The sequence below is a fragment of the Cebidichthys violaceus genome, unplaced genomic scaffold, assembly GCF_023349555.1.
Source record: "Cebidichthys violaceus isolate CVI_PGR_0920_01 unplaced genomic scaffold, fCebVio1.0.p SCAF_21, whole genome shotgun sequence".
NCBI lineage: Eukaryota > Metazoa > Chordata > Actinopteri > Perciformes > Stichaeidae > Cebidichthys > Cebidichthys violaceus.
This window is the reverse complement of record NW_027176384.1, coordinates 12,034,518-12,059,448: the sequence shown is the minus strand read 5'-3', so window position 1 is coordinate 12,059,448 and position 24,931 is coordinate 12,034,518. Positions and strand designations below refer to the sequence as shown.

The following is a 24,931-nucleotide window of genomic DNA, read 5'->3' as shown; positions in this document are numbered from 1 at the left end:
CTCATGCGGTTCCCCTCCCCGCATCTCAGGATGGAAGATTGCTTTTAGCCGGCTTCTCGCTACCTGTCCCCTTTTTTCACTGAAACCTTGGCAGAGGCTTGTAGGGAAATCAGATTATGGAGCAGGAGGGAGCGAGAGAAACACTATATTCACTCAGCAGGAACGCGCGTCTGTCCCCTGGCCGCCGCCCCAGACTTGAATGAGGGTTTTCAGATGGCTGGGTGGGGCTCTATTGAAGCATGCGGAGAGGTGAAGGCATGGGCCAGGCCAGATAAGTGAGTTGAAATGGCACAGATGGCGGCACTTATCATGATGATGATGAATTTGCATTTGGGAAGGAGGAGGGGGGGGGGGGGGGGGGTATTTTGTGTCCAGTGGTGTCTCTGAACTGCTTTCAAAGGAGGACAAACACTTCACCATCAATCACGGCTAATGATAAGACGGCCCGAATAGCACGCCGGCGCAAGCTAACGCATACCGACAGACGCCTCGCATCACCAGGCCCGTGTGGCTTTTCTTTCATTCCTGGAGATGTATGAAAAGCTAGAGGTCGGTGCGTGGTGGTGGGTGTACACCTACGTACCCTCATGCGGGCTCACACACACACACACACACATGCACGCTTTAAAATTCAATTATGGGGCATTGAGGAATTAGAGTGGTTTAATTGGTTTTTCTAAGTGGCCGCTTTTCGGAGATGAATAGAGAAGAGATTCAGAGGGACCGGGCTTTTAATATCACTGCTTAATGAGGCACAAAGAAGCTGCCACTGACAGATCAATGTTTGATTGTGCTGTTTGTGTGTGTGTGTGTGTGTGTGTGTGTGTGTGTGTGTGTGTGTGTGTGTGTGTGTGTGTGTGCGCATTTTTGTGGGGTCGACTGAATATGTGTGCCTTTCTCTTAAACTGCTCCAACACATGTTTCGTCCTTCTTAAGCATAGATATTGGAGTGTCTTTTTTTCTTTTTTTTCTTTTTGCTCCTGGAGTTAATTGAATTTCTCTGTAATTAACATTTTCAAATGCTAATCCATTCATCTTCCATGCTTTGGTGAGTACTGTCGGCTGTGTTTATGCCAGCCACATCCCTAATTAGTCTGATACAACTTCCCATTGCAGTCAGCAAGACAAAGGAACGCGCCGACTCTTATTGAAGCATTTGGTTCCTGCCTACGCGAGAGACTGGCTGTTCAAATTAAAATCTACCATCTGTAAAAAAAAAAAAGTGACAAAAAGCTGATGAATGATTTTCTGAACATCTTGACCTACAAACAAATAATTGCACGTCTATAAAATGGTGAAACAAACCCCCCTTTCGTGTGGTCAGAGGTTAATGGACTTCATGATGTGCAGAATTTTAAACAGCCAACTTGCTTTCTCACAATCTCCACAGGAATATTTGTATGACTCTTTTGGAATATATATGTATCTTGGAATATTCCTGTGAAACTCCCAAATGTTCCACTTTCATGAGTCACAGCTCAAATTGCTTGTCTTCTGGATGACCTGGGCAGAGTATGAATTTGAAGTAAAATCCACGAAATTTCCTCTCTCTCTCTCTCTCTCTTTTTTTTTTTTTTCATGCATGATTGATTGACCTTGCCTGCTTTAGGCCTCGCCTGGCGAGTGAAAATCAAAATCCACCCATCTGGCTCGAGCGAGCGCTCGCAAAATATTGAAGGGGATTTCAAATATGCTCTGAACCAGGTCTTCTGTTTTGTTGGTGGTGTGCCCAAATTCCTGTCTGTTCTCAAGAGGCTGGAAGCAATCAGAGAGAAGTTCCAATCTGTCATTCCTACACTTAGGTAATGACAACCGCGCTCCCCTCCGTCTTTGTGCGATGAAGGGTCATTTTGTTGTCTTTCTTCAGTATTTCACAAGCTCTTAATCCCTGTCTTGTGACCGATTGTTTGTGAATCCCTTTTGTGTGTCGTCTTTCTTTATTCCACCGCCCTCTCACTCCCGCCCTCCCTTCATCTTTTAACTCTTTTTCTCTTCTCTTTCTCCACAGTAACATCTTTAAAGGCTCAGCAGTGTGCATGTACAACATGGCAGACATCAGGAGGGTTTTCCTGGGTCCCTACGCCCACAGAGATGGACCCACCTACCAGTGGGTGCCTTTCCAGGGGAGGGTGCCCTACCCCCGCCCTGGCACTGTGAGTCTCCACGCAAACAATTGTCCACAAATGGAGTGATTTTACAAGCAATAAAGTGAAATTAGCACAACACTGCTTCTCATTTTTTTTTTTTTAACTTTGGTCTGATTCTCAGTGCCCCAGCAAGACATTTGGAGGATTCGACTCCACAAAGGACCTCCCTGATGATGTCATCACCTTCGCCAGGGGTCACCCAGCCATGTACAACCCGGTGCACCCGATAGGCGGGCGTCCCATCATGGTGCGAACAGACGTGGACTACCAGTTCTCCCAGCTGGTGGTGGACAGAGTGGAGGCCGAGGACGGACAGTATGACGTCATGTTCATCGGGACAGGTACGCAACGTCACAGTTAGTCGTTGCTTTAAATGATGGAAATCCGTCACAGTAACATGGCATTTAAGGTTAATTGTTACGCATTTCTACGTATTTTCACAAATCAAAAATGAGTCTAAATAGTTTTGAAGGACGCAGCATTATATGTCCCTGTACACCTAAGCTCTTTGATATTTAAATAACAGCTAAAACATGAAAATAGTTACTTTATTTGATTCACTCAAACAATAACATTTGGATAAAAATCGTCACATATTTACAACACGCATCAAGCACGTTTACATATTCCAACAGCCAGAGATTGATTGGGACTTTAAACAGTGAATTTCTTAACTAGCAAACATTATTCATACTTGATAAAAACATATATAGAATGCATATACAGTATGTGAACGTCAATATTCTTTCAGACATGGGCACAGTACTGAAGGTGGTGACAATACCCAGAGAGAGCTGGCATGACCTGGAAGAGGTGGTGCTCGAAGAGATGACCGTCTTCAGGGTAAGACTTTGAAAATTGAGCGTTAACAACAATTTATGAAGCTGAATGCCTATAGAAAGAAACACTATAAAAGCAGCTGTGCTGTGTTTGCTTTGTGCAGGAGCCCACTGCCATTACTGCTATGGAGCTGTCCACTAAGCAGGTAAGAAGTTGTCTCCACACATAATAACCTCTCCAGAAGTTGTTGACAGGGCTAGAAGTGAAACTAAAGAGTGAGAACGCCTGGGCCATTAAACAAACACTGATATCCAAACACAAAGATATGTAACGTGCCCACTGGGAGCCAAACCCACAACCACCTAATTCTTACAAGAGCCTTTCCAGCTGAGCCTCACAGGAATCCTCAAGTTTTACATCTTCGCTCTTTCTTTTGCTCCCACAGCAACAGCTGTACCTTGGCTCTGGCCTGGGTGTATCGCAGATGTCTTTACATCGTTGTGAGGTGTATGGGAAAGCTTGCGCCGAGTGCTGCCTGGCCAGAGACCCTTACTGCGCCTGGGACGGCAGCGAGTGCTCGAGATACTTTCCTACCGCCAAGAGGTAGGGAGCCTACGCACGCACCAAACAAGTCCTTTGACCTTTATTTATCCTCGCAGGGCTTGCTGAACCGGCGTGCTTCTTTTCAGCAACAGCCTGCCTTTGTGTTAATGTCTTCACGCGCCTGGGAGTTATCGGCGCACCTGCATGTCCGATGTCGCAATCGCGCTTTGAATGCTTTGCTCAAGGGCATCCTGATATACGACGTTGTTTCTGTAAGCAAGTGCTGTGAATCAAAACCAAAAAAAAAAAAGTACACGGTTACGCGGTTCGTGCCAGAACATCTAAACATGGAAGTAATCAGGAGTTAGAATATTACACGGGCACAAAATACAGTCATTAAATACGAGCAGGCCAAGTATGCATTCCGAGAGGTACAATCCAGCAACATGGGTTATAACTTCTGCCAGCAACAGTTGTTCCGAGTTGTGAAGCCGTCGCCCGACAGCCAAGATGTGTGCGCACACACACACACACACACACACACACACACACACACACACACACAGTCATAAAAAGACACATAGGAACATACATCTACACAAGTAAACACACACTAAATTATAGCCAACAGGAGCTGTCTGACCGCTTCACCCTGCAGCCAGGAGGTATGAACATACACACCCTCAAATTACCCTCTGCTGTATCCAGCAGGATTAGGCTGACCACCACAGCCCACACACACACACACACACACACACACACACACACACACACACGTAGCACTACACCCCTGCATCTCATTCATCCAGAACTTCTCACACCAGCAGAAGTAGGCCAGTGGGTATACTCCAGCTTGGCAGGGTTACAGACGAGGTGGCACACCCCGCGGTTAAGGCCAGGACCGGCTCCTCTCTCCTCTCTCCTCTCTCCTCTGCACTGCAAATATTTTCCCTCCCAGAATGAGAACCAGACACCGGGCCCCGCACGTGCTCAGACGGCCAAAAAAGACAGGAATGTGAGCCTAGGAAGCAAAAAAAAAAAAAAAAAGAAGAAGAGGGACATGTGTGAGAAAGAGACAGAAAGACGAGTGTCCAAATATATATGTGCCACACAGAAGTAAAGGACGAGGGATGTTCGTGGCAATATTTTTGTGTGCAGAATTCTCACACACACACACGAGCTGACCATTCCACTCCATCTGTTTCCTTTTTTTTTTACACAACGGTTCTACTTTATTCCCTTCTTTCCAACCCTCGCCTCACCTTTGGCTCACGCCACCTCTTCCTGATTCGATTTTTGCAGCGCTCATCAGATTTTAAAAACGCGACCATGACAACTGGGAACAAGGGGAGACGCCTTCGCAGTTAGTCAGTAACGCCAGGCTATGAAAAAAACGCCTTTCCGTCACAGTAAGAAAATCGGAATGACACAGTGGACTTTCATATCGAGACGACAGAGAGCGGGGGCTGCTTTTTCACGGGTGAAACCATGCTGTATGTTTTTTCATAATAACGGTTCATCAGCAGGCAATGGAGCTTGTTGTTTCATTGCTCTGCAGGCTTATGTGTCCTACAATTCTGCCAGGATTCAATTTTTTTTTTTCCTTCCCCTCATGTGATTTAACAGTGGAGCGAAGGTTCAATAAATAGCCACTCTCCAGTCCTTAAACGTAGGTGAAGCCGAATGTGGAATTGTGTTGTGTAACATTGCCCCCTAGTGGTTGAAAATAAACAGTACGGAGAACAGAACATGTGAGAAGTGCATTTGTGGTCCATTCTGTAGAACATATGATGCTTGCATTACCAGTACACCCACTTCTTGCCATTAACTTTCATTGTGGTTTCTTCCCAGGCGAACCAGACGACAGGACATCAGAAACGGAGACCCTCTCTCTCAGTGCTCAGATCTCCAGCATCATGGTACCTTAATGACCGCTACGCACAAACACCCACGCTCTCTCCCCTTCTCGCCACACACACTTCTCATTCCCCCGACCTGTGTGTGTGTGTGTGTTTTGGTTTGATTAGACGATTCGGACGGCTTAGGTGGCAGCGTGGAGGACCGGGGTGTGTATGGTGTGGAGAACAGCAGTATGTTCCTCGAGTGCAGCCCGAAGTCTCAGAGAGCGCTCACATACTGGCAGCTGCAGAAGCCCAGCGACGACCGCAAGCACGAGGTGTGTACGGTTCTCACGTCGTCGCCTCTCAAAAAAGCAGGCAACGGAAAATGTGCAACTGGATGGTTGTGAAACCCACACGTCCCAATGTTGAGCTCAATTTCATGCCAATTCAACTCCCGCAAACAAAACAAAGGCCACACCTTTCCTTCTCTGTGTTATCATGTAATGAACTCTGACCTCTGTGGCCTTTTAACCTCAGTGACATGAAAAGGGCGGTAACCTAGGGGTGTGGATGTTTAGATTAACTCCTGACCCTATGATGCAACTCATTAACGTTCGCCTGACTCCCCACTGGGGCTGTATTTGTCTAACCGGGCGTTCAGGGCCTGTGGTTTTAGGTACCGATGATGCGAAGAAATGCAATCCAGGAAGTCCAGTTTGAGTAACACATCCAAGCGTTTTAAGGCTTATCAGAAGCACATCTTCTGCTTTTTTTTGGTTTCTCTGGAAAGCAATCATTTTATCTTCTACAAACATCTTATCTTATGTTTCTTTTTACACCACTGAAGCTCACATGCTGCAACACAATAGGCTCTTTCAGATTAATGATGTGGGTGCATTTTTCACACAGTGCCTTAGCTTGTACTGTTGCGTCACTCGTTGAGGTTAACTGTGCAGAACAATGTATGTGTTGAGTTTCACACTATAAGCCTGTTTTCACACATCTGCTGAAGGAGGAAAGTGTATCCGTGCTCACCTTAAATTGAAGACAAACTTTGTTTGGAGGCTGATTGTGGTCCAACATGCAACTCAAAGACATGCGAGGTGGACGTTTACCATTTTTTTTTAGCAAGGTAAATGCGTAAGCAACGCATTTTTATGCCCTAAAACATGGAATCAATTGGGAAATCGGACACTTTCTAGAAACTCTGGTCCAGACGGGAACACACCTGTTGTTTGTCTGTTTCCCTTTTTCCAATATCTTGCTCTAAATATATTTTTTTTTGCTTTTCCTCTCCGTTTCCTTTTATAGATCAAGCTCGATGACAGGGTGCTCCGTACAGACCAGGGCCTGCTCATACGCACTCTGACCCAGTCCGACACAGGTATCTACCACTGCCAGGCTGTCGAGCACGGCTTCATCCAGCCCCTGCTGCGCCTCAACCTCCAGGTCATCCCCGCCCAGAAACTGGGTGACATCCTTCCCGGACTTCCCGGTGCAGGAGGCGGGGTCGGTCCCTCTCCCAAGCACAGGCTGTGGTATCGCGATTTCCTGTCTCTCTTGGACCACCCAGACCTCAACAGCGTGGAAGAGTTCTGCGATCGAGTTTGGAAGAAAGAACGCAAACAGAAGAGGGTGAAGACGCCCAACGGCAACGGTCAGGGTAAACCCGACAGCACTGGCGGTTCCAACCCTGCATTACGGCCTAAAGCTTTAGCTCCCAACGCCCAGAAGCAGCAAGCCAGTCCACCGCAGAGCAGGCCAGGGCCCCAGGCTGGAGGGCCAACAGTGGAAGGGCCAGCACGAAGCCAGACTACCCAGAAAGCTCAACCAAATCTGGGTATGTTGAGTGTCCAGGCGCCTAAGAACAATCAGAAGACGCAAAGCGGCCAGAAGGGGCAGGGCAGCCAGGCTGGTTCTCAGGCTGCCGGGGGGGCGAGGGCGAGCAGCCAGCACGCAGCCAAGTGGAGACGGATGCAGGAAAATAAGAAGGGACGCAACAGGAGGACCCATGAGCTTCAAAGACCCCCACGAAGCGTTTGAGGGAAAAAAAGAAAAAAAAAAAAAGCACAGAGATGCACACATGCAACCAGATCTACACGTACAAGCACAAACCCATGCATCCACACATCAACACACAAACGCGTTCTATAGATTGTGTGTCCAATGTAAGGTTCAGTGACCTCGCCGCAACAACAGCAGAACAAAAACCCGTAAAAAAAACAAACAAACAAACAAACAGCAGCACACACTTTTAGATAGACATACATGAGCTGCACTCATGCGACAACTATGAAACTCTAATTCAAAAGACACAAACTCAAATGCACATAACTTGTGAAGAGGACAAAAGGTCAACAGAGGACTGAAAAACCGGAACGCAAACTGTACATGTGCGAGGATATGGCTGGTTTCCCAGGACACTTCAACTTCCTGTACATAAGCTACTAAAATAAGACTGGGACAAAAATGTTTAGTCAGGTGTTTGTTGGCATATGGACTTAGTATGCTGAAAGGACAGTTTTGGAGACATTAAGAGATACACAGACATTTCTGGAGAAGAAATCATGCGTCCATTGCAACCTGCTGTCCTCTTTGACCTGAGCATGTGAACTGCAAGATTGTGTGTTTATGGAATGGATAAAACAAAACAAAAAAAACAAAAAAAAAAAAACCTCTTATTTTGAAGAACTGTTTGAGGAGAAAAAGAACCTTCCGTCTAGTCTTTTTCCAAGTGAAGACAGACGACAGCACCCTAAAAGGAGGACAGGGAGGGGGTTGTACCGGTGTCCCTCATGAAACAAATAGAAGCATTATCACATGCAAAAACTGCAGAGTCATGCCACGGTGCAGAGAAAGTGCTTCATCAGAACCATCTCCACCTGAGGCTGGGGAAACATTGTGCATGTTGTTGTCAATCAATGTTTTAATAAGCTAGTTATTTTATGGAATTCTAGATGCTTTTCTTTTCTTCTTTTTTTTTTTTTTTTTTTTTTTTTTTTTTTTTTTTACACCCTACCTAAAGAAATGTTACATTTTTCTTTTATAGTTCCTTTCCTTTTCCAGACCAGTGCTTCTATTTTGGGGGGCTAAAATTACAAACAACATAGTAGTCTCATTGTGCATTATCCCTTCTGCTCTTGAGGATTCTATGTAAGTTATTATGGTGTTGCTTTTTCTGGGATTTATAGAATCTGGGAACGAATTCCAGTTGTAGGCTGTTCTTAAAAACCCAGTCCAAAATAGACTGCCAGTTGTTTTGTGTACATATATACGACAAACTTAACTCTGTGTATATACAGTACATATACAGTACAAGAACACCACTTGATTATTATTTATTGCTCATTGTTTTGTGAAAGGGTTGCATTTATTTTTGATATTATGGTGTTTTTGGCTCATCAGTATATTGGAGAAACGATGGCAACAGCAACTGAGGAACCTTTGATGGACCAACTGGGTGAAAGAATGTCAAGGAATCCCTTTTTTGGGGATAGAAAGGGTTGAAAATGACTCACGAGCACGAGTACAGGGGTTTGTGTCATTGCTACATTTTTGATAGAGATCCCACTAACGATAAGCACAATTTTGTCTCTTTTGACTGTCATAACAGATGATCTCATAACGTTTTCCTTTCTCCCAAATCCATTCGACGTGTCATCCGGTTTCCATTATGTGTAAGATAATTCCCCAAAACTGAAAAACATTAGCTGTGAATCTCTGTAAGAAATAGTGGAGAAAAAAAAAAAGTTAAATTTAGTCTGAAGGAGAAGACACGTTATACTGCATGTGAATGCTACCTACAGTAAGTGCATCTTTTTGAATCGTCTCTTTACGTGTTTTGTGTGAGAGGTAAAGTTCCCTTAACGCAAGGTGTGGTTCACTTTTGTCCTTTTGCCAAAACAGTGATATTTACAACTCATGACACTCTGGCCAAAGCTGTTTAAGATCCAAGCTCCTTAAACTTCGACTCAACAATGGAACCCATGTCCCCTGTCCCCTCAATACATGACAAGAGTAATGTGTCAATGCAATAATTTAGAGCAGATCGTGTTCTCTACCAATACTCCAAAGTTTGGTGTGTCCCCGATTCGGGTCTCTCCCTCAGAGTTAGTAAAGTGAGAGAGCTGAAAGTTACCGCTGCTGTAGCACAGTTCTTTCTGGCATGCATTCAGTTGTCTAAATAAACATCTCCGTTACAAAAAAAAAAAAAAAAAAAAAGGTCCATTTGTTCTCATTTCAGTCATTTCAATCAAAAAAAAAAAAAAACGTCCTGCACACGGTGTCCTCAGCTGCACTTCATTTTATACGAGAACAAACGTACGCGAAAAACACAGCTGCACATACAGGATCGGAGAGTCTGCAAGAGAAGAAACACCATCTGGAACACTTTCTGTCACCAGAATGATAAATAATCCAAAAATGATCAAAATAATAATCTACAGCCTCGCCGACGGCTGTGTGAGTCTGGATTGAGCTAAACGCCAACCTCAGCGTGCTCAAGAATGAAGGCTAACACGCTGCCGTTTAACAGGAACGTTGATCACGTTCACCATCATAGTTTAGCGTGTTAAAATGCTAATATTTGGTAACAAAAGGCCGTCAGCTGAGGCTGATGGGATTGTGTGTGCAACGTGTCTTTCCAGAAACACCGTCCCCCATTACGCTGCGTAATTCACAGGACATGCTGTCTTTGAATGAAAAGACATTTACAACTCGTATTTTTTTTTCCCCCACAGCAGATATTTGGACATGTCATTTCAGTAAAAGCACAGGTGAAATTGATACTATTAGAAAACGCTGCAGCCCATGAAGGTGAGCCTGGTTCAGGAGCCTGGTATTGCACATTCTGGCTCACTGGGACACTTGACAGAAGTGAGACGTCATTTAGACGATGCGTTTCACCTGTGCTGGCCCTGCCGTGCCGGGGTCAACATGTTTGCTATGGGAAAAAAAAAAAAAAAAAAAAAAAGGGGCCTCGGTGTTCTTACATTGTTAAAATGTAATCTGTATAGTGCTGCGAGAATGGATTTACTTTCATTGAGGCAAAAAAAAACATCTCACAGATGGATATGTTTCAAGACAGGCTCATGAATCTAAAACTATCTGCACGGCTAGAGGTAAGTGAGATTTGTTGTCGTCCGTAATTGAAATGAACCAACATGTTACAGCTAATGAAGAAAACCAACATACTTAACTAATTACAAAAATAAATAAAAAGTACACTCACCTGCTGTTGTGCTCAGCAGATACCTTTCTTTATCCTGCAGTTATTATTCAAGGTAGTTTGCAGTTGTTCTCGGCAGACACAACAGACATTTTGACTTTGCACAGGTGCACAGTGTCCCAGTAAGCCGTGACGGTGAACCAAGCATGCACAATACCAGCACCCTGAAAGTCAATCAGCGACATGAAATTTTGAATCGGTCAAAATGTCTTCCATTATAAAAGGCCTGTAAACTCAAACAATAAAGGGGACTGTGGCCTGGCCTGCAGAGACAACGATGATTCTCATGAGGAACCACCAGAGGCCACTGTTGTCTGGCTGCCCGTGCAGCCTGGTCTGTCAAAGCCCATCAGACTCTTGTGGTAAGGAAGTGGAAGCTGAAACGTCTTCACGTGTAATATTTCTACAGAAATGTCTTCCTTTCACAGTCGGCCACAATGACCCTTCTTCTCAGGGACTGTGTGCTCGTGCGTGCGCATGCATGTCAGCTGAAGTGATTAGAGTGCTGCAATCACGTCCACTGCCCTCAAGATTCGCACACCTGTTATGAATTTGCTGGCACTGTTACCATGGCGACTGTCCTTGAATGTCCTGTGTGTGTGTGTGTCTGTCTCAGTCTTAAAGAATACACATTGTTGAGCCGTAGAAAGGAGTTGTCTGGACCATTATATTGGAGGGTTTTATTACTGTGTCCTTTGCTTTAGGGAGCTTCTTCACTGTCTGAAGCGTTTCCCCTTCTTCTGCTCCTCACAGCTACTTTTATTTTATTTTTATTTTTTACAGCAGACTCTCAACAACAACTTAGCTGGCGTAGGATACGTGCACATTCAGCATTTCAAAGGCATTATGATTATTATAGCAAACTGTATTAAATTGATTAGTAAATTAATTCCAAAGCAAATGTTTTTGTTTACATTTTGAATTTCCCTATTCAATCTGAAATGTATGACGCCGTATTTGAGAAAAAGTGTGTGTGTGTGTGTGTGTGTGTGTGTGTGTGTGTGTGTGTGTGTGTGTGTGTGTGTAAAGCTTCTCACTGCTCTTGAAAATAGGCTCTATTCAGAAGCTCACTCATTCTTTCTTGCCCAGGAGCAAGCCCAAAGGATTGTGGGAAATCACGTGTGTGGGCAAGCCGAGAGGAGGACACAGCAGGTTGCTGAACTCACTGCTTGCCCCCTCCCCCCTGATATTATCATATGTGTATATGAATATTTCATTTTTTTACCGGTATATCGCAAAACACCCCTATCCTCATCACTCCATCTTTTCTCACTTCCTGGTTTCCCTGGTAATCTCTCTCTCTCTCTCTCTCTCTCTCTCTCTCTCTCTCTCTCTCTCTCTCTCTCTCTCTCCTTTTTGAGCTGCTGTAAAAAAAAAAAAGAAAAAAAGTGGTGACTCATAAAGTTCACAAACGTATACGTGAAGTGGAAGCTTGCAGCTGTAGGCTTTGTAGGTGTGCTGCACTGCTCTGCAGGGAACTGTCATGTCCATTGAACTAATATTCAAGTGATCCCATAATTAGGAACGCTGTTGGTGAGTGGCAGCTGCTGCAGAAACCATGGCAACTGGGGAGGGATCTGATACAGAGCAGCCCTCCTTGGTGCTCGATGACATTTTCCGTCAAGACCGCAACCCCGCTGAGCCAGAACTGTGATGCAGGTGCAACTCCCTTTGCCTTCTCGTTTATTGCCTTCCCCTGACGGGTCAAATAGGGCAGCAAAGTATGTGTAAACATAATGGAAACATCTTTTTTTTTCTCACATTTTATAGACCAAAGGATTAACCAATAAATGGAGAAACTAAAAATAATCATTAGCTGAAGTCCTATTACTGCTGTGGAGGATCTTCCTTTTTTTTTTTTCTTCTTTTTTTTTCAAAAGTGAAACACAAGGTTCAACCTCTCTGCCGACACCAATAACTTACATACAGTCCCCTTTTTAAAATAACATTAACTGACCTACAAAGTATATCTATTTCGACTAAAATAAAAGCTCCTCTCATTTTCATTACATAACCAAGCGCTTTGTCTCCCCTGCACATATATTCCCTGGGGTTTCACTTTTATAGACCGTGCCCTCTGGGAGTGCTGTTTCCTCGACTCGTTGTTAAGAAGTCCTGATTTATGGCTGTGATCCCGCCTCCTCAACACCGAGCTACAAGGTTGGGAGTCATAAACGGAGACACCCTTACGCAGCAGTGCAGCAGGCTCGTGCGCGGGGAGGGATATAAAAGTGACTCCCACCGGTTTGACCTCTCCGCTCACTGATTCCTTGGGATTGACGAGGCGATCAATGACCTATTCTGGTCCGTCTCTGAAGAGAATACTGATTCACTCTGGGCTGCAGCGTAACGATCAAGGACTTGGTAAATCATCATGGACTGCCGAAGCTTTCTGGTCTAAACGTCACTTTTTAGTTACGTTCCAAGTCAAAAAAAAAATGTATTTAAAGCTGAGGCAGCATTTGGATACTGCAGAGCCCTGTAGAGACAGTCGGCCTTGGACTATTTGATGTAAACCCTTCGTTAGCTTCGTGTCTTGTTTGTATGTGCTCACATTTTGCCGTCGGTGTGACTGATCTGTGTTTAGTCTAGCTTAACTCAAGGGACTTACCCCCCTGTTGCCAAGTGATGAAGTCACTGGCAATGACGCACTACCTTGACAACAGGTGTGTGTGTGTGTCGTTGATGATTCATGAGCTGTGGGGTTGTTTATGACTCGATCGGCATTCAGACCGCATTACTTTGACATTATCTCTCATCCCGTTTCTTTCTAAAACAATCTTATTTTCTTTCACCTGAAGGACTCCTCTTAGTCCGCTTCCACTTCTGATGAATCGGCCCCATTAGACCCCCGGAGCAGCATTAGTAAGGATGTCAGCTGCTGTCAATTCACTTAGAAAAAAATGAGTGTGGAGTAAGAGTGGGTGATGAGGAGACAACACAAATCCATTATACTGGTGAGCCAAGCATTGAAAGGGTTCTCTCAAATGTCACATTTGTCCGAAGAAAATGAATTGCATGAGTCAGATGTGAGCTATAACACCATGATGAAGCGCAAATGTCCATTCTTGCAGGCAGGTTTTGGCTCTTTTTATAAACCCCGGTTTTTAGGTGAGCCTTTCAACGGTGATGTGTTTTCATTTCTGGCAGCAGCTTTTGTGCGATGCACTGTGGGGGAAAAAAAACAAACAACCCCCGTGTTAATTAGCACCGGCAGCCTCCATTGGAAAGACAAAGAAGTTGTCTGGTATACTCACAGGAATGAAAACTTGCAAGGAACAAGATATCGGAGAACTGTCACACTATCTGAGTGATCTCAGTGAGGAAAAAGAGAGCCTGGAGAATTGCTACAGTTAAATCGGGCATGTCACTGTGGCTACCGTCTAGATTCTAGACGTATAACTGCAATTATGGGTGTATTTGGTCACCGATAGTTTTACCTCGTTCTCACCTCACAGTTACCCCCGCACCTTTCCTTGGCATGCTGCTGTAGCTTCAATCAGCCACTGGACTAGTGGCTTTTGGAGATTGGCTTCCGGACTGGGACCAGTAAATCCTATTAAGTTCCCAGTTAAAATCTCCTTTCCACGCCCTTCACCCATGCACCACAACAACCTCCTTAAACAGAAATCGTACAGACACTAAATACCGTTTCATTGTCCGAAAATGCTGATCTTTATCCTTGATAGGTACATGTTTAGGACTTCCTTCCATTGATTTAGACTGACAGGAGAAGTGAACATGTTCCTTTGGTTACTCCGTGCACCTTTTTTCTATTAAAGCCACCTCGCTCATGACGAGGAGCTGCAGATGAGGCGATGTGCAACAGAGGAGCTGTTGAGCCGCCGGACATATTCGACACACTTCATGTCACTAAATCTCAGATACGAGCGTTAATTCGAGCTTTTCGGCAGCTCGAAGCGCATATTTCGTCTTGACTCCGCATGCTGGTGCCTTGTGTATTTGTTACTTGCTGTGTATTTGTATGAAACAAAAGTGACTTGTACAACGCCGGCATTGTGTTGAGTACCGGAATCGGACGCCTTTTGTTTGTCTTCAGGGAGCGAGGACAATTATTCACAGAGAATCTAGCTGGAAGGAAACTGCCTCTGCATGCAGTGAAATTTTTGAAAATTTCACTGCAAAAAAATTTGTCATCCACTTCATTGGTTTGTGTTTCCTGGGCTCAACAGATGGTGGAGTTGGGGCTTCACCTTTTGTGTCTGCTGTGGGAGAAAGTATTCTGAGGGTAAAATCGAGTTTGGCAACAGATGAATAATTGATTTGGAAACCTTTTTTTTCTTCTCGTTTTTGTTGTTGTTGTTGTTGCTTCAGTTGATTGCCAGTGAGTTAGCTTGACCCTCAACTACAGCAGAGAGTTACAGCAGGACTTAATGCACTGTGTGTACAGAAAAAACAGCTTACATCGCAGAGCACTGTGTGATTGGCCCATCTCTCAGAAGAAAAGAGGATTAGAGGGACCTCTTATGCCTGTGCATGAGTGTGTCTTTGTGTCACAGCTTGTGTGTGTGTGTGTGTGTGTGTGTGTGTGTGTGTGTGTGTTGGCAGCAGGTGCGCCTGTGCGCAGCCATGTGGATAGTAAGATTGAGTGAGGTAAGGAAGGGAGCCTCCATGACTTTAAAGGTATTTTTAGTCCACAGCGTCTCGGAGAAATTGGCATTGAGGGGCGGCGTTAGGCGAGTGTCAGGTTGGTAATGAGGATGAGAACGGCTCAGTCCTCATATACCAGAAATTAAACATCGCGTACAAGTACGCTGTCACCAGGGAGCTGCCTCACCTCCTCACACGGTGACGTCGAGGATACAAACTCCTGCCCGTAACGCACTCAAGTGAAGGTATGTCACTCATTTTCGCTTGTCTTCTGATGAAGTAACCGCTTGATTCTGGACAGAAGAGAGGATTATGATGCTAAAGCTCTACAGGGAAGGTTCCAGTAGATTGTTTGAGACAGAAACTCAACCTTCTCACAGGGGAGACAGAGCCGTTGTGGTACATTTATGTCTAAAAGGTATCATAGGTGTTTTTGGGTAAATTGTGTTGTTGGGTAAACCTGCAACTTGTTGTATTTAGGAAGAAATAATTCGTACTTGTGTAGTTCAACTGCCACCGATCTCTGCAGCAGCAAAATAAATTGCCTTTGTTAGTGGCTTCGCCTCGTTACCCCAGCTGAGTATTCAAATTTAATGAACACGGTGCAGTGTGTGTTATCCGGTTACCAGCCTCAAGTTACGTTGACCAGGCTCCACGGAACAAATACAGCTCACACAAGCTGTACATGTCAAATATACATTCAGAGGTGGGAAGTAACTACTGTACTTATGTGCAGTTTTAAGGTATTTGAACTTAATATACTTCTATTAAACTACATTTCAGAAGGAAACCTTGTAAACATGATCTGCTGAAAAATCTACTCTGCATCAATAAAGATCAACCAGTGATTCCCAACCTTTTTTGGCCTGTGACCCCGCTGATGCGTCAGTAATAATTCCATAATGACGCGCATGATAATATATCAGTCACAGGGGTCATTCTTCTGCTAAATGAGTACTTTTACTTTTCCGTATACTGCTGTACATTATGTCGAATTTTGAAGGCATCCTTATCTGGGATCTGAGTACTTCTTCCTTCACTGGTACGTTTTAATAACGGCTACAAATTCATTGTGTTGTTTGCTCGAAAACAGAAATATGTTTAAAGGGCCCTGATAGCGTTGTACTTGTGAGTCTACTCTGTGTACACTGTATGCAGGTGTGTGTGTGTGTGTGTGTGTGTGTGTGTGTGTCTGTATAAACTGCAGGGTTTGCACATGCCTCAGAGAGTGCTTGTCCCCAGGCCTGTGTTTGATGTTGTGTGTTTACACCTGTGCGTGTGTGTGTGTGCGTGTGCGTCCGTCTGTCTGTCCGGGTGAATGCGTTTGCTTTGCACGGCTGGATGCTTCAGTCAGTGTGTTTATGTGAACGTGTGGGTGAGATGCAGAGGGAGAGAGAGCGAGCATGCATGTACGGGCTGCTTCCGCCTCACAGCGTAGAGACAATCAGGCCACGCTTCAGCGATCAGCGGGAAGAAGGGGAGGAGCAGAGCCATCGCTACACAACCACTGTATGTCACTGAAGACGGAAACCAAGACTCACCTCTGCCTTCACATAGACACACACTGAGGAGAATAAGGAGAACTGAAAGGACAGAGGGAGACAACTATAAAAAAAAAAAAAAATGAGGCATATCTATATATAGGAACGCAAAGTACTGTAGAGGAGGTTGGGATCAAGAAAATAGTATTCAAAATGTGCGGTTCAAAGAAAAGCAATATGATAGCTGGGAGAAATAAAGCAAATAGTGGAGCTGAAATTTGAACCATGTGGCCCCGCAACAAGGTCAACGACATATTCACACGACCATTTGACCAGCTCTGCTGTATTAAAGGGACAATTTGAAATATATTTCTTTCTTGCTGAGAAGATGGATGAGAAGAAGCCACTGCAGAGCCAGATGACGGTTAGCTTAGCTTAGCATAAAGACCGGAATGGTAAATGGACTGTACTTGTATTGCGCTTTTCTAGTCTTCCGACTGCTCAAAGCGCTGTATCTGTAGTGTCACATAGTTCTTGGTGCTTTTTACTCAGATGTTTTTTAATGTAGTAAGGGGGAGAAAAAAAAGGATGGAAACGACTAAATATTGAACTTTTAGCTGAGATACAGATTAGTCACCCGGTCTTCCTCCCCACCCGTGCCCAGGTACCGAGGGCTCTGAGCTGGGTGCACAGAGGACACATCTGCCCCAGAGCTCCACAGACAACAGAGCAAATGAGCACTCGCTGTCAGATTGCGGCACATCAACTTGATGTACAGCAGAGGCGACGTATTTTAATATCCTCCTCGCTGGATCTGGTGACTGCTTGCGCATATTCTCAGTACAGTGGCGCTAAATATACTGTAGGTTTGTTCTGCTGTCATTTTCAGCATGTGGGCTGATCTAAGACATTTGCACTGTACTATTTAGTTTTGATGTACACATATTGGTAATGCAACACGCCGCAGCGTCTGTGTTGTCTATTCATTGGTGCTCCTTTATGATTACACTCATTGGATCGCAGGCAGGGTTCTCCAAGAGAACAGCAGCAGACGAGAGATAAAGAGTTCATTGTAATTTATAGCCAAATTGATTTCCGCACATGCTTCTGCCAGCCTTCAGCTGCACATTAACATATTTGAGAATATAAAGGATTTAGATATAAAATGCCAACTGGAGAAAAAAAAAAAGAACAAAGCAGAGATATTATTCATGCTATGAGTCATCTGAAGCCCTTCGCAGATGTTTTATCTGTGTATTTGAATATTTTATGGTCGCAATTTCCCCTAAAATAAGATATATGGCATTTTGAATGAGATTGTTCGAACGTTTTTTTGTTGCTCTGAGATCTGGTCAGGATGGATACAAATGCACATAGTTATTTATTATAATTTCTCATCCTGTGCTATCCCAATACTGAGACTTTGTATGTGGAGAGGTGGTGTGTGTGTGTGTGTGTGTGTGTGTGTGTGTGTGTGTGTGTGTGTGTGTGTGCTCATACAGTATAAGCCTTTCGCTTGAGCCCCAGATACTTGACCTACAAACAATATCTACAACTCTCTTCTTTCCACTTTAAAGCCATAATACATGAAAACAAAAAAGAAAAGCTTCAGTGTTCCAACCTGTCCTTTGTGTTCCCATCAGCATCGATTATTATAAGCAATCAAACCAGACACATTTAGCGCAGGAAGTCCCCTTTTTAAAAACCATATTTTCCTCCGCTGATGTCTTCTGATCACCTGTCACTAAGCGGAACATGCGCGGTGAGCGGAGGAGTCGAGAGGATGTGCGTTACATAGAACGGAACGGAAGTAAGACGAGTTTGATTTCAATATAAATGCCTCAAAATGTTACATTAGAGGTTTTAATGAATGAAGTGCTAGAATGGTGGCGCAAAACTCGAACCGATTTTTTTTTCCCAGTGAATTGTGTTCCGCTCATCTGGTATACGACCTATACCTCTTAATTGTGTAGTAGTATGCTATATTGTGCATGCAAGTACCACTGTCTTTATTTTGTCTGTTAATTGCAGGCTGTACATTATGTAGTTATTCTTTTCCCCCAATGTCTTTAAACGGAACAATTACGTTAATGCCATCTAATTAGGATTTTATTTTGTAAAACCTACCGGAAACCATGTTCTGTGACTGTGAGCAATAGTAAGACGGAGACCCCCCTCACGGAAAACGGTGGTGACTGTGGTGCGCGTACAGCTGCAGAGATGCGCGACACAGAAAAACAAGGAGAAACGAGGGAAATGGAGGGAGCGCACATGGAAGGACAATAACCGCTGAGAATAAAACCATCCGAGATGCTTCGAGACACCGAGGGACACCGTGTTCGCTGCGCGCTTTGGACATAAAAACAGCGGAGACGGCTCGGATCCTACATTGATCCGAATACAGGGACGGGAGGGGTCGATCATGGGGAACGAAGCGAGCCTGGAAGGAGGCGAAGGGCCGCCGTCTGGGCTACCAGAGGGTCTGGCACCTGACGGGAAGGGCGGCTTCGTCCGGGTCCCCGATGGGACTCCGGTCAACCTGAGTGAACTCAGCGAGGAGCAGCGGAGGCAGCTCGCCGCGGCGATGTCAAGGGCGCAAGGCAGGCAGCCCGGAGGCGCAGCAGCTGCACGAAGGCAGGGCTATATTCACCAGCATTTCTATTTTATTTGATGCACCTAAAATATCCACACTAACCCCGGCTGTGATACGCGCGAGAGAACGGGTGGATGTGTTGTGGTAGCGTGAAGCATCATTTGGAAAGATGCTGTAAGGAGGCAGAGAGCTCGTTCACGCCCATGTTTGATCCTTCCATCCGCGCCAAGAAATGATTCTATTCTTAGAGCTCACTGTAATGGATTATCATTAACATCTGATACTCTGCATAACAAAAAAAATAAAAACAATAATCAATTGATTATCTCGTTGTGTATCCTGTTTTGCATGGACGCACAGCCCTCGTTGTAGCTGCTCGCTATACGGTGATTCTCCAGACTTGAGGTGTGAAATCAGTCTGAAATGGTGAATGGTTTTAATCGGTGTCCACGGTTTGTGTCTCAGTGTGAGATCAGAGAGTAAGAGACACACCTCCAGTATTTGTGCGAAATTTTCGAAATGCCTGCTGGGTAAGAAAATCTGTCGTGCCCAGTGTTTTTTTTTCTTTTTTTTCTTCTTCCCCTATACCCATCCGAACGACGCTTGAACACTCAAGAGTAACATATGCCGCTACCCTAATCGGCTGTGTACCCGCTCTCTAATATTGCCAATCAGACTCTCGACTTACTTACTCCTCAGGATTTCGCATACGTTGGATTTATATCGGTTGCGTGGGAAAATGTGCTGTTTTGTGGATGGGGGGAGGTAGAAAGCTGCCAATGAAAACAATACATGCCTGTTCCGTTATGCTTCAGATGTGAATGTTACTCAGGCAATAGAGCAAGATCCCTCGATATCTGATAACGTGACACAATGTGCGGTACCGCTAATTGGCCCCAATTGGGGAGAAATGTTATTTATAACTGAGCTAGGGATGGGGGGTGCATTAATATTAATATGACTATAAATAGAACAGCAGCATTAATGTCATCCGTCTAGGCTTCCCTCCTGCTGCTTTCTCATTTTAGTTTTGTCGGATTTCATAGTATTCTGTCGAGATATCGGTCCTGGAGTCTGGTCGCTGTCCATGGTGCTGAAACACATTGCTGCTACTGCTGCTGTGCGTGGTGCTGAGAAACCCCCCCCCCCCCCACTCCTCGCTGCAGTGGACTGGGCCAATAGCGGGGACATTGCAACACTACTGCTTACAACGTTTTCCAGGCTCTTACCATGCATAGTCTTGTATTACTCAGTGCTCACTATAAAACATAATCAAATGCTGTTTTCATTACAGCATTAAACTTTATTGCCACATAATGTAATTTATCTCAGACGTAATGGCGGAAGCACCAGGGACTTTCAGACAGCAGCATAAGAAACCACTAGGTCTGTATGTTGCGTACACACATCATCATACAATAACAAAGCATTAGCCCGTTGATGCATTTCTCGAAGGATCCCGTTGACTTTCACGCGTGTGCCTAGCAGTGTGTGTGTGTGTGTGTGTGTAGGTTGTGTATGTTGCCTCTCAGTCTGAGCTGACAAAGATGTCTCAGCTTACCCTCATGGAGGCGAGCATTTCCCTTTCTATCTCAATGATCCACACTCCATGTCATTCAGCGGTAGTCACTTTCCTTTCAGCGTCACCCCCAGGGCATGCTAGCTACACACTCTGTGTTCACTGATGTGTTGAAAGGCCCTGATATTAACAAAGAGATAGTTCTATGGCCTTAACTTAGCACAATGAAGCTTCAGTAGAAGCAGATGAGTTAGTAAACATCCTGAGCAATATCTTTTGAGATGGTAAAATAGTACATGCATTACAAATACTACATTGCTGATACTTTGTTAATTTATTTCAGACAGCATGAGTGATGTGTTTGTTTGAGTATCTAATAATACTATTTCAGCCAAAAGAGAGATTCAAGTTGTAGTCTTCATGAGCTTGATCACCATCAAACTAATTACAGTGGCACATTAAGGGAAGAGGTGGGTAAAGTGTATTTCATTAAAAGTTGGGCCTGTTGTTTTTTTTGCTATTTAGCTGTTGCTGTTGAGTTGGTATAGATTTGGCTTATACAATTTTGTCACATTGCCAAAGTAAACACAAATCAACAATAGCAATAAAAGCAGTGCTAACAAAAACTGTCTCTGTTTTTCTGTTTTTCAGAACATCAGAATCTGATACCCCTCTGCGTTCCCAGCAGGTAGGGGCCTCCAGGGGCCCTACAGGTCTCAGTAAGAGTCGAACTGTAGACGCCTTCAACCAGGGTCCACCTGGCAAGCCCACACCGGGTCGCAGCCCCTCGTCCCTCAGCCTTTTTGAATCCAGATTCCGGCAGGAGCCAAAAGACCCAGAGGCCAAGTCGTCCGGCATGTTTGGATCCAGCTTCCTCAGCGGGGCCAACCCCCTCAGTGCTGTGTCATCTATGACCTCCTCTGTCTCCTCCTCCATATCCTCCATGGGCGATACTGTCAACATCCCCAAGTTTGGACTATTTGGGGATGAGGAAGAGGGAGATGCATCGACACCATCTGAGTCCAAGCAAGGAGGAAAGCCACCAGGCAAGGGCCCTCAGCAAGGGCCAGGTCCAAAGGGACCACAACAGGGAGGACCTCCGAAACAGGGTCAGGGCCCTCCTGGACAGGGGCCAAAGCCAGGTCAAGTTCCCCCTGGGCAGGGACCCAGGCAAGGTCAGGGACCACCAAGCCAGGGACCCAAATCAGGCCAGGGTCCTCCTGGCCAAGGACCCCCTGGGCAGGCCCCCAGGCAAGGTCAGGGACCACCAGGCCAGGGTCCTCCTGGCCAAGGACCCCCTGGGCAAGGACCCAGGCAAGGTCAGGGACCACCAGGCCAGGGTCCTCCTGGCCAAGGACCCCCTGGGCAAGGACCCAAGCAAGGTCAGGGACCACCAGGCCAGGGTCCTCCTGGCCAAGGACCCAGGCAAGGTCAGGGACCACCAGGCCAGGGACCCAAAACAGGCCAGGGTCCTCCTGGCCAAGGACCCCCTGGGCAGGCCCCCAGGCAAGGACAGGGACAACCAGGCCAGGGGCCCAAATCCGGCCAAGGTGCTCCTGGCCAAGGACCCCCTGGGCAGGCCCCCAGGCAAGGTCAGGGTCAACCAGGCCAGGGACACCCAGGGCAACAGAGCCCCAAACCAGCTCAAGGACCACCAGGTCAAGGACCACCAGGTCAAGGCGCCAAACAGGGTGGCCCTCCCCAGCAAAAAGGAGGACCCCCTCAACAAGGACCTGGGAAGCCTGGACCCAAACAGCAAGGGCCACCAGGCCCTGGGGCTCATCCTGGAGAACCAGCAAAGAGTGGAGGTCCTCCTGGTCAGCAGGGGGCTGGAAAGCCCGGAGGTGGACTCTGTCCACTGTGTAAGACCACCCAGCTGAACATTGGGTCTAAGGACCCACCTAATTACAATAACTGCACTGAGTGTAAGAACCAGGTCTGCAGCCTCTGTGGGTTCAGCCCCCCAGACTCAGCGGTAAGTGATTGTTTTTTTCTTCTTTTGTTTTCTTTTCAAAGTTGTACAAGTCTTTCTCATTTCTTCAATAAGTTGCTGGGTATACTGGCATTCATCTAATAATACACAAGAGAGACCACGTTATTGATGTCAGGGGTATGAAAGGTCACACATTATTAAATTGTATGTTTGTGAAATATCATTTCTCTTTGCTCAATCCACATTATACTGCAAAAATGGAATCCTAAAAGGTTATTAAAGCTATATTCAGACTAAGATCAACATCATGACATTATTTTGTGACATAGAGAGAGAAAATTCTCAAAAAAGGTCAAACTGTACTATAAACTATTGAAGATTTGCATGTTTTTAAATTAATAAACAATAAGACCACGTATGTATTGTACTGTATTGTTGAATCCAAGACGCACTAGCCTGTTAGCAGCATATTGTGTGTTCTCTGAGCCAAGCAAAGGGAATACAGCTCATAAGAGAGGCAGAATTTGAGGAACAGAGGGACCATATGGACACAGGGAATGTTGATCAAGGTGACTCATGTCATGGCCACAGGAAGATACTGTGCCAGCCTGTGACGACACTCGGTCACACATGGACGGTAAACACTGGTGGGCCATGATTACAGCACAGCAGAATGACTGCTTCCTTCTGCTACAGCCTCTTCTCAATATGTATAATGATAATAAAATAATAAAATGCAACTGTTTACAATGGTCTAATATTTACAGTACCTCTAATAATGAAGGAAAAACATCATTGATACATGAGTAGTATTTGCCTTTCTGCTAACAGACTTTTATTGCTGAATTGAAATAATCATATGCAGAAAAAACAAATAAATAATATACATGTTTGTTTTTTTTCCTTATTAGTATTTACTGTTTAAATTCTCTCACGTTTAAAGAAACAATTTGGCAAGAGAAAACAGGATTCAACATCATTTCAAACACTAATTAGTGGACAAGTCTCTGAATTTGTCTTTATTTTACGCTAAACAAAAAGAAAACGGGTATTTTAGGGATTTAATTGGCTATGCTTGCCTGTGTTTATCCTATAATTACACATGCCATTGATGAAGAGTGTGGAAATTTGTTTCAGTCAAATCTAACCCATTTTTTGTTTCATGCATAGGGTAAAGAGTGGCTGTGTCTGAACTGCCAGATGCAGCGAGCGATGGGAGGTATGGATCCCCCTGGCATGACAAAACCCAAACAAGGCTCGGCCCCGCCCTCGCCCCAGAGACAGGCGCCTGGCAAGCCTGGCAAGCTGCTGATAAAGCAGCAGAGTACTACCGACCAAGGGTTGACGCCGCCAACCACACCGAGGCAGAAATCCCCGTGTCCTACTTCTCCTGGACCGCTTTCCCCCGGCTCCTCATTGGGGGGATCCCCCAAGATTGACCCCAAGACGGGCAGACCCATCCAGCCAAAGTCCAGTCCACAGCAGTCTCCAGCTAAAGCCAAACAGGAGTCCAGCTTTTTTGGGGGCTTGGGAGGTATCAGTCTGGGAGGCTTAACAGACGCCAAAGCTCCTGCGTCTGCTTCACAGGCTGCCGAGTCCGTTACAGGGAAACTGTTTGGTGGGTTTGGTGGCTTGATGGAATCGTCGAAGCCTCAAGCGCAGGCCGCGCCAAAGCAGGAGGAGTCGGTGGCTGGGAAGTTGTTTGGAGGTTTTGGAGGGTTGACAGAATCAGCAAAACCTCCCGCTGCTGCTTCTCAGATGTTCAGCTTTGGATCGTCATTCTTGAGTTCAGCCACCAATCTTGTCTCTGGAGAGAACGAGAAGGCACCTCCACCTGGGTCGCCGCCAGACTCAGAACCAGGTTCCCCTCTGGATTCTGGCCCCGGCTCACCACCTGACTCCCCATTCTCTGCTCCTGGGTCTCCTCCTGATTCGGACTCTGCTCCTGACACCCCACCTGCTAAGTCCAGGAAACCCCTCAGAACCATTTCTGTGGAGCAGGAAGAGAAGACATCAGCAGCCAAACCAGCACCTGCACCTGTCCCAGCCTCAACAGCAAAGGGAAGCTGCCCCCTCTGTAATGTGGAGCTGAACGTTGGATCAGCAGACACGCCCAACTACAGCTTGTGCACCATGTGCAAGAAGACAGTTTGCAATCTTTGTGGATTTAATCCTACTCCCCATTTAGGAGAGGTAAGAACTACAGTTTTCTTAAACTCCACAGATTGTTGTGCTTTTAACACAGTACTCCCACCA

General features: G+C 45.4%; 2 protein-coding genes across 2 annotated transcripts in view; both read left to right on the top strand.

The window, feature by feature from the left end:
• Nucleotides 1-7,552, top strand: part of sema3aa (sema domain, immunoglobulin domain (Ig), short basic domain, secreted, (semaphorin) 3Aa) — a 31,291-nt gene extending 23,739 nt beyond the window's left edge. Inside the window, exons 10-17 of the mRNA XM_068717413.1 lie at nucleotides 2,009-2,153; nucleotides 2,269-2,488; nucleotides 2,899-2,990; nucleotides 3,091-3,132; nucleotides 3,373-3,530; nucleotides 5,322-5,389; nucleotides 5,498-5,646; nucleotides 6,623-7,552. Of these exons, the coding sequence (XP_068573514.1) occupies nucleotides 2,009-2,153; nucleotides 2,269-2,488; nucleotides 2,899-2,990; nucleotides 3,091-3,132; nucleotides 3,373-3,530; nucleotides 5,322-5,389; nucleotides 5,498-5,646; nucleotides 6,623-7,354 (1,606 nt within the window). The 3' untranslated portion in view covers nucleotides 7,355-7,552. The remainder of the gene's footprint in view (nucleotides 1-2,008; nucleotides 2,154-2,268; nucleotides 2,489-2,898; nucleotides 2,991-3,090; nucleotides 3,133-3,372; nucleotides 3,531-5,321; nucleotides 5,390-5,497; nucleotides 5,647-6,622) is intronic.
• An 11,171-nt stretch (nucleotides 7,553-18,723) lies between these two features.
• pcloa (piccolo presynaptic cytomatrix protein a) overlaps nucleotides 18,724-24,931 on the top strand; it is a 54,539-nt gene continuing 48,331 nt past the window's right edge. Inside the window, exons 1-3 of the mRNA XM_068717412.1 lie at nucleotides 18,724-19,247; nucleotides 21,428-22,717; nucleotides 23,846-24,868. Of these exons, the coding sequence (XP_068573513.1) occupies nucleotides 19,053-19,247; nucleotides 21,428-22,717; nucleotides 23,846-24,868 (2,508 nt within the window). The 5' untranslated portion in view covers nucleotides 18,724-19,052. The remainder of the gene's footprint in view (nucleotides 19,248-21,427; nucleotides 22,718-23,845; nucleotides 24,869-24,931) is intronic.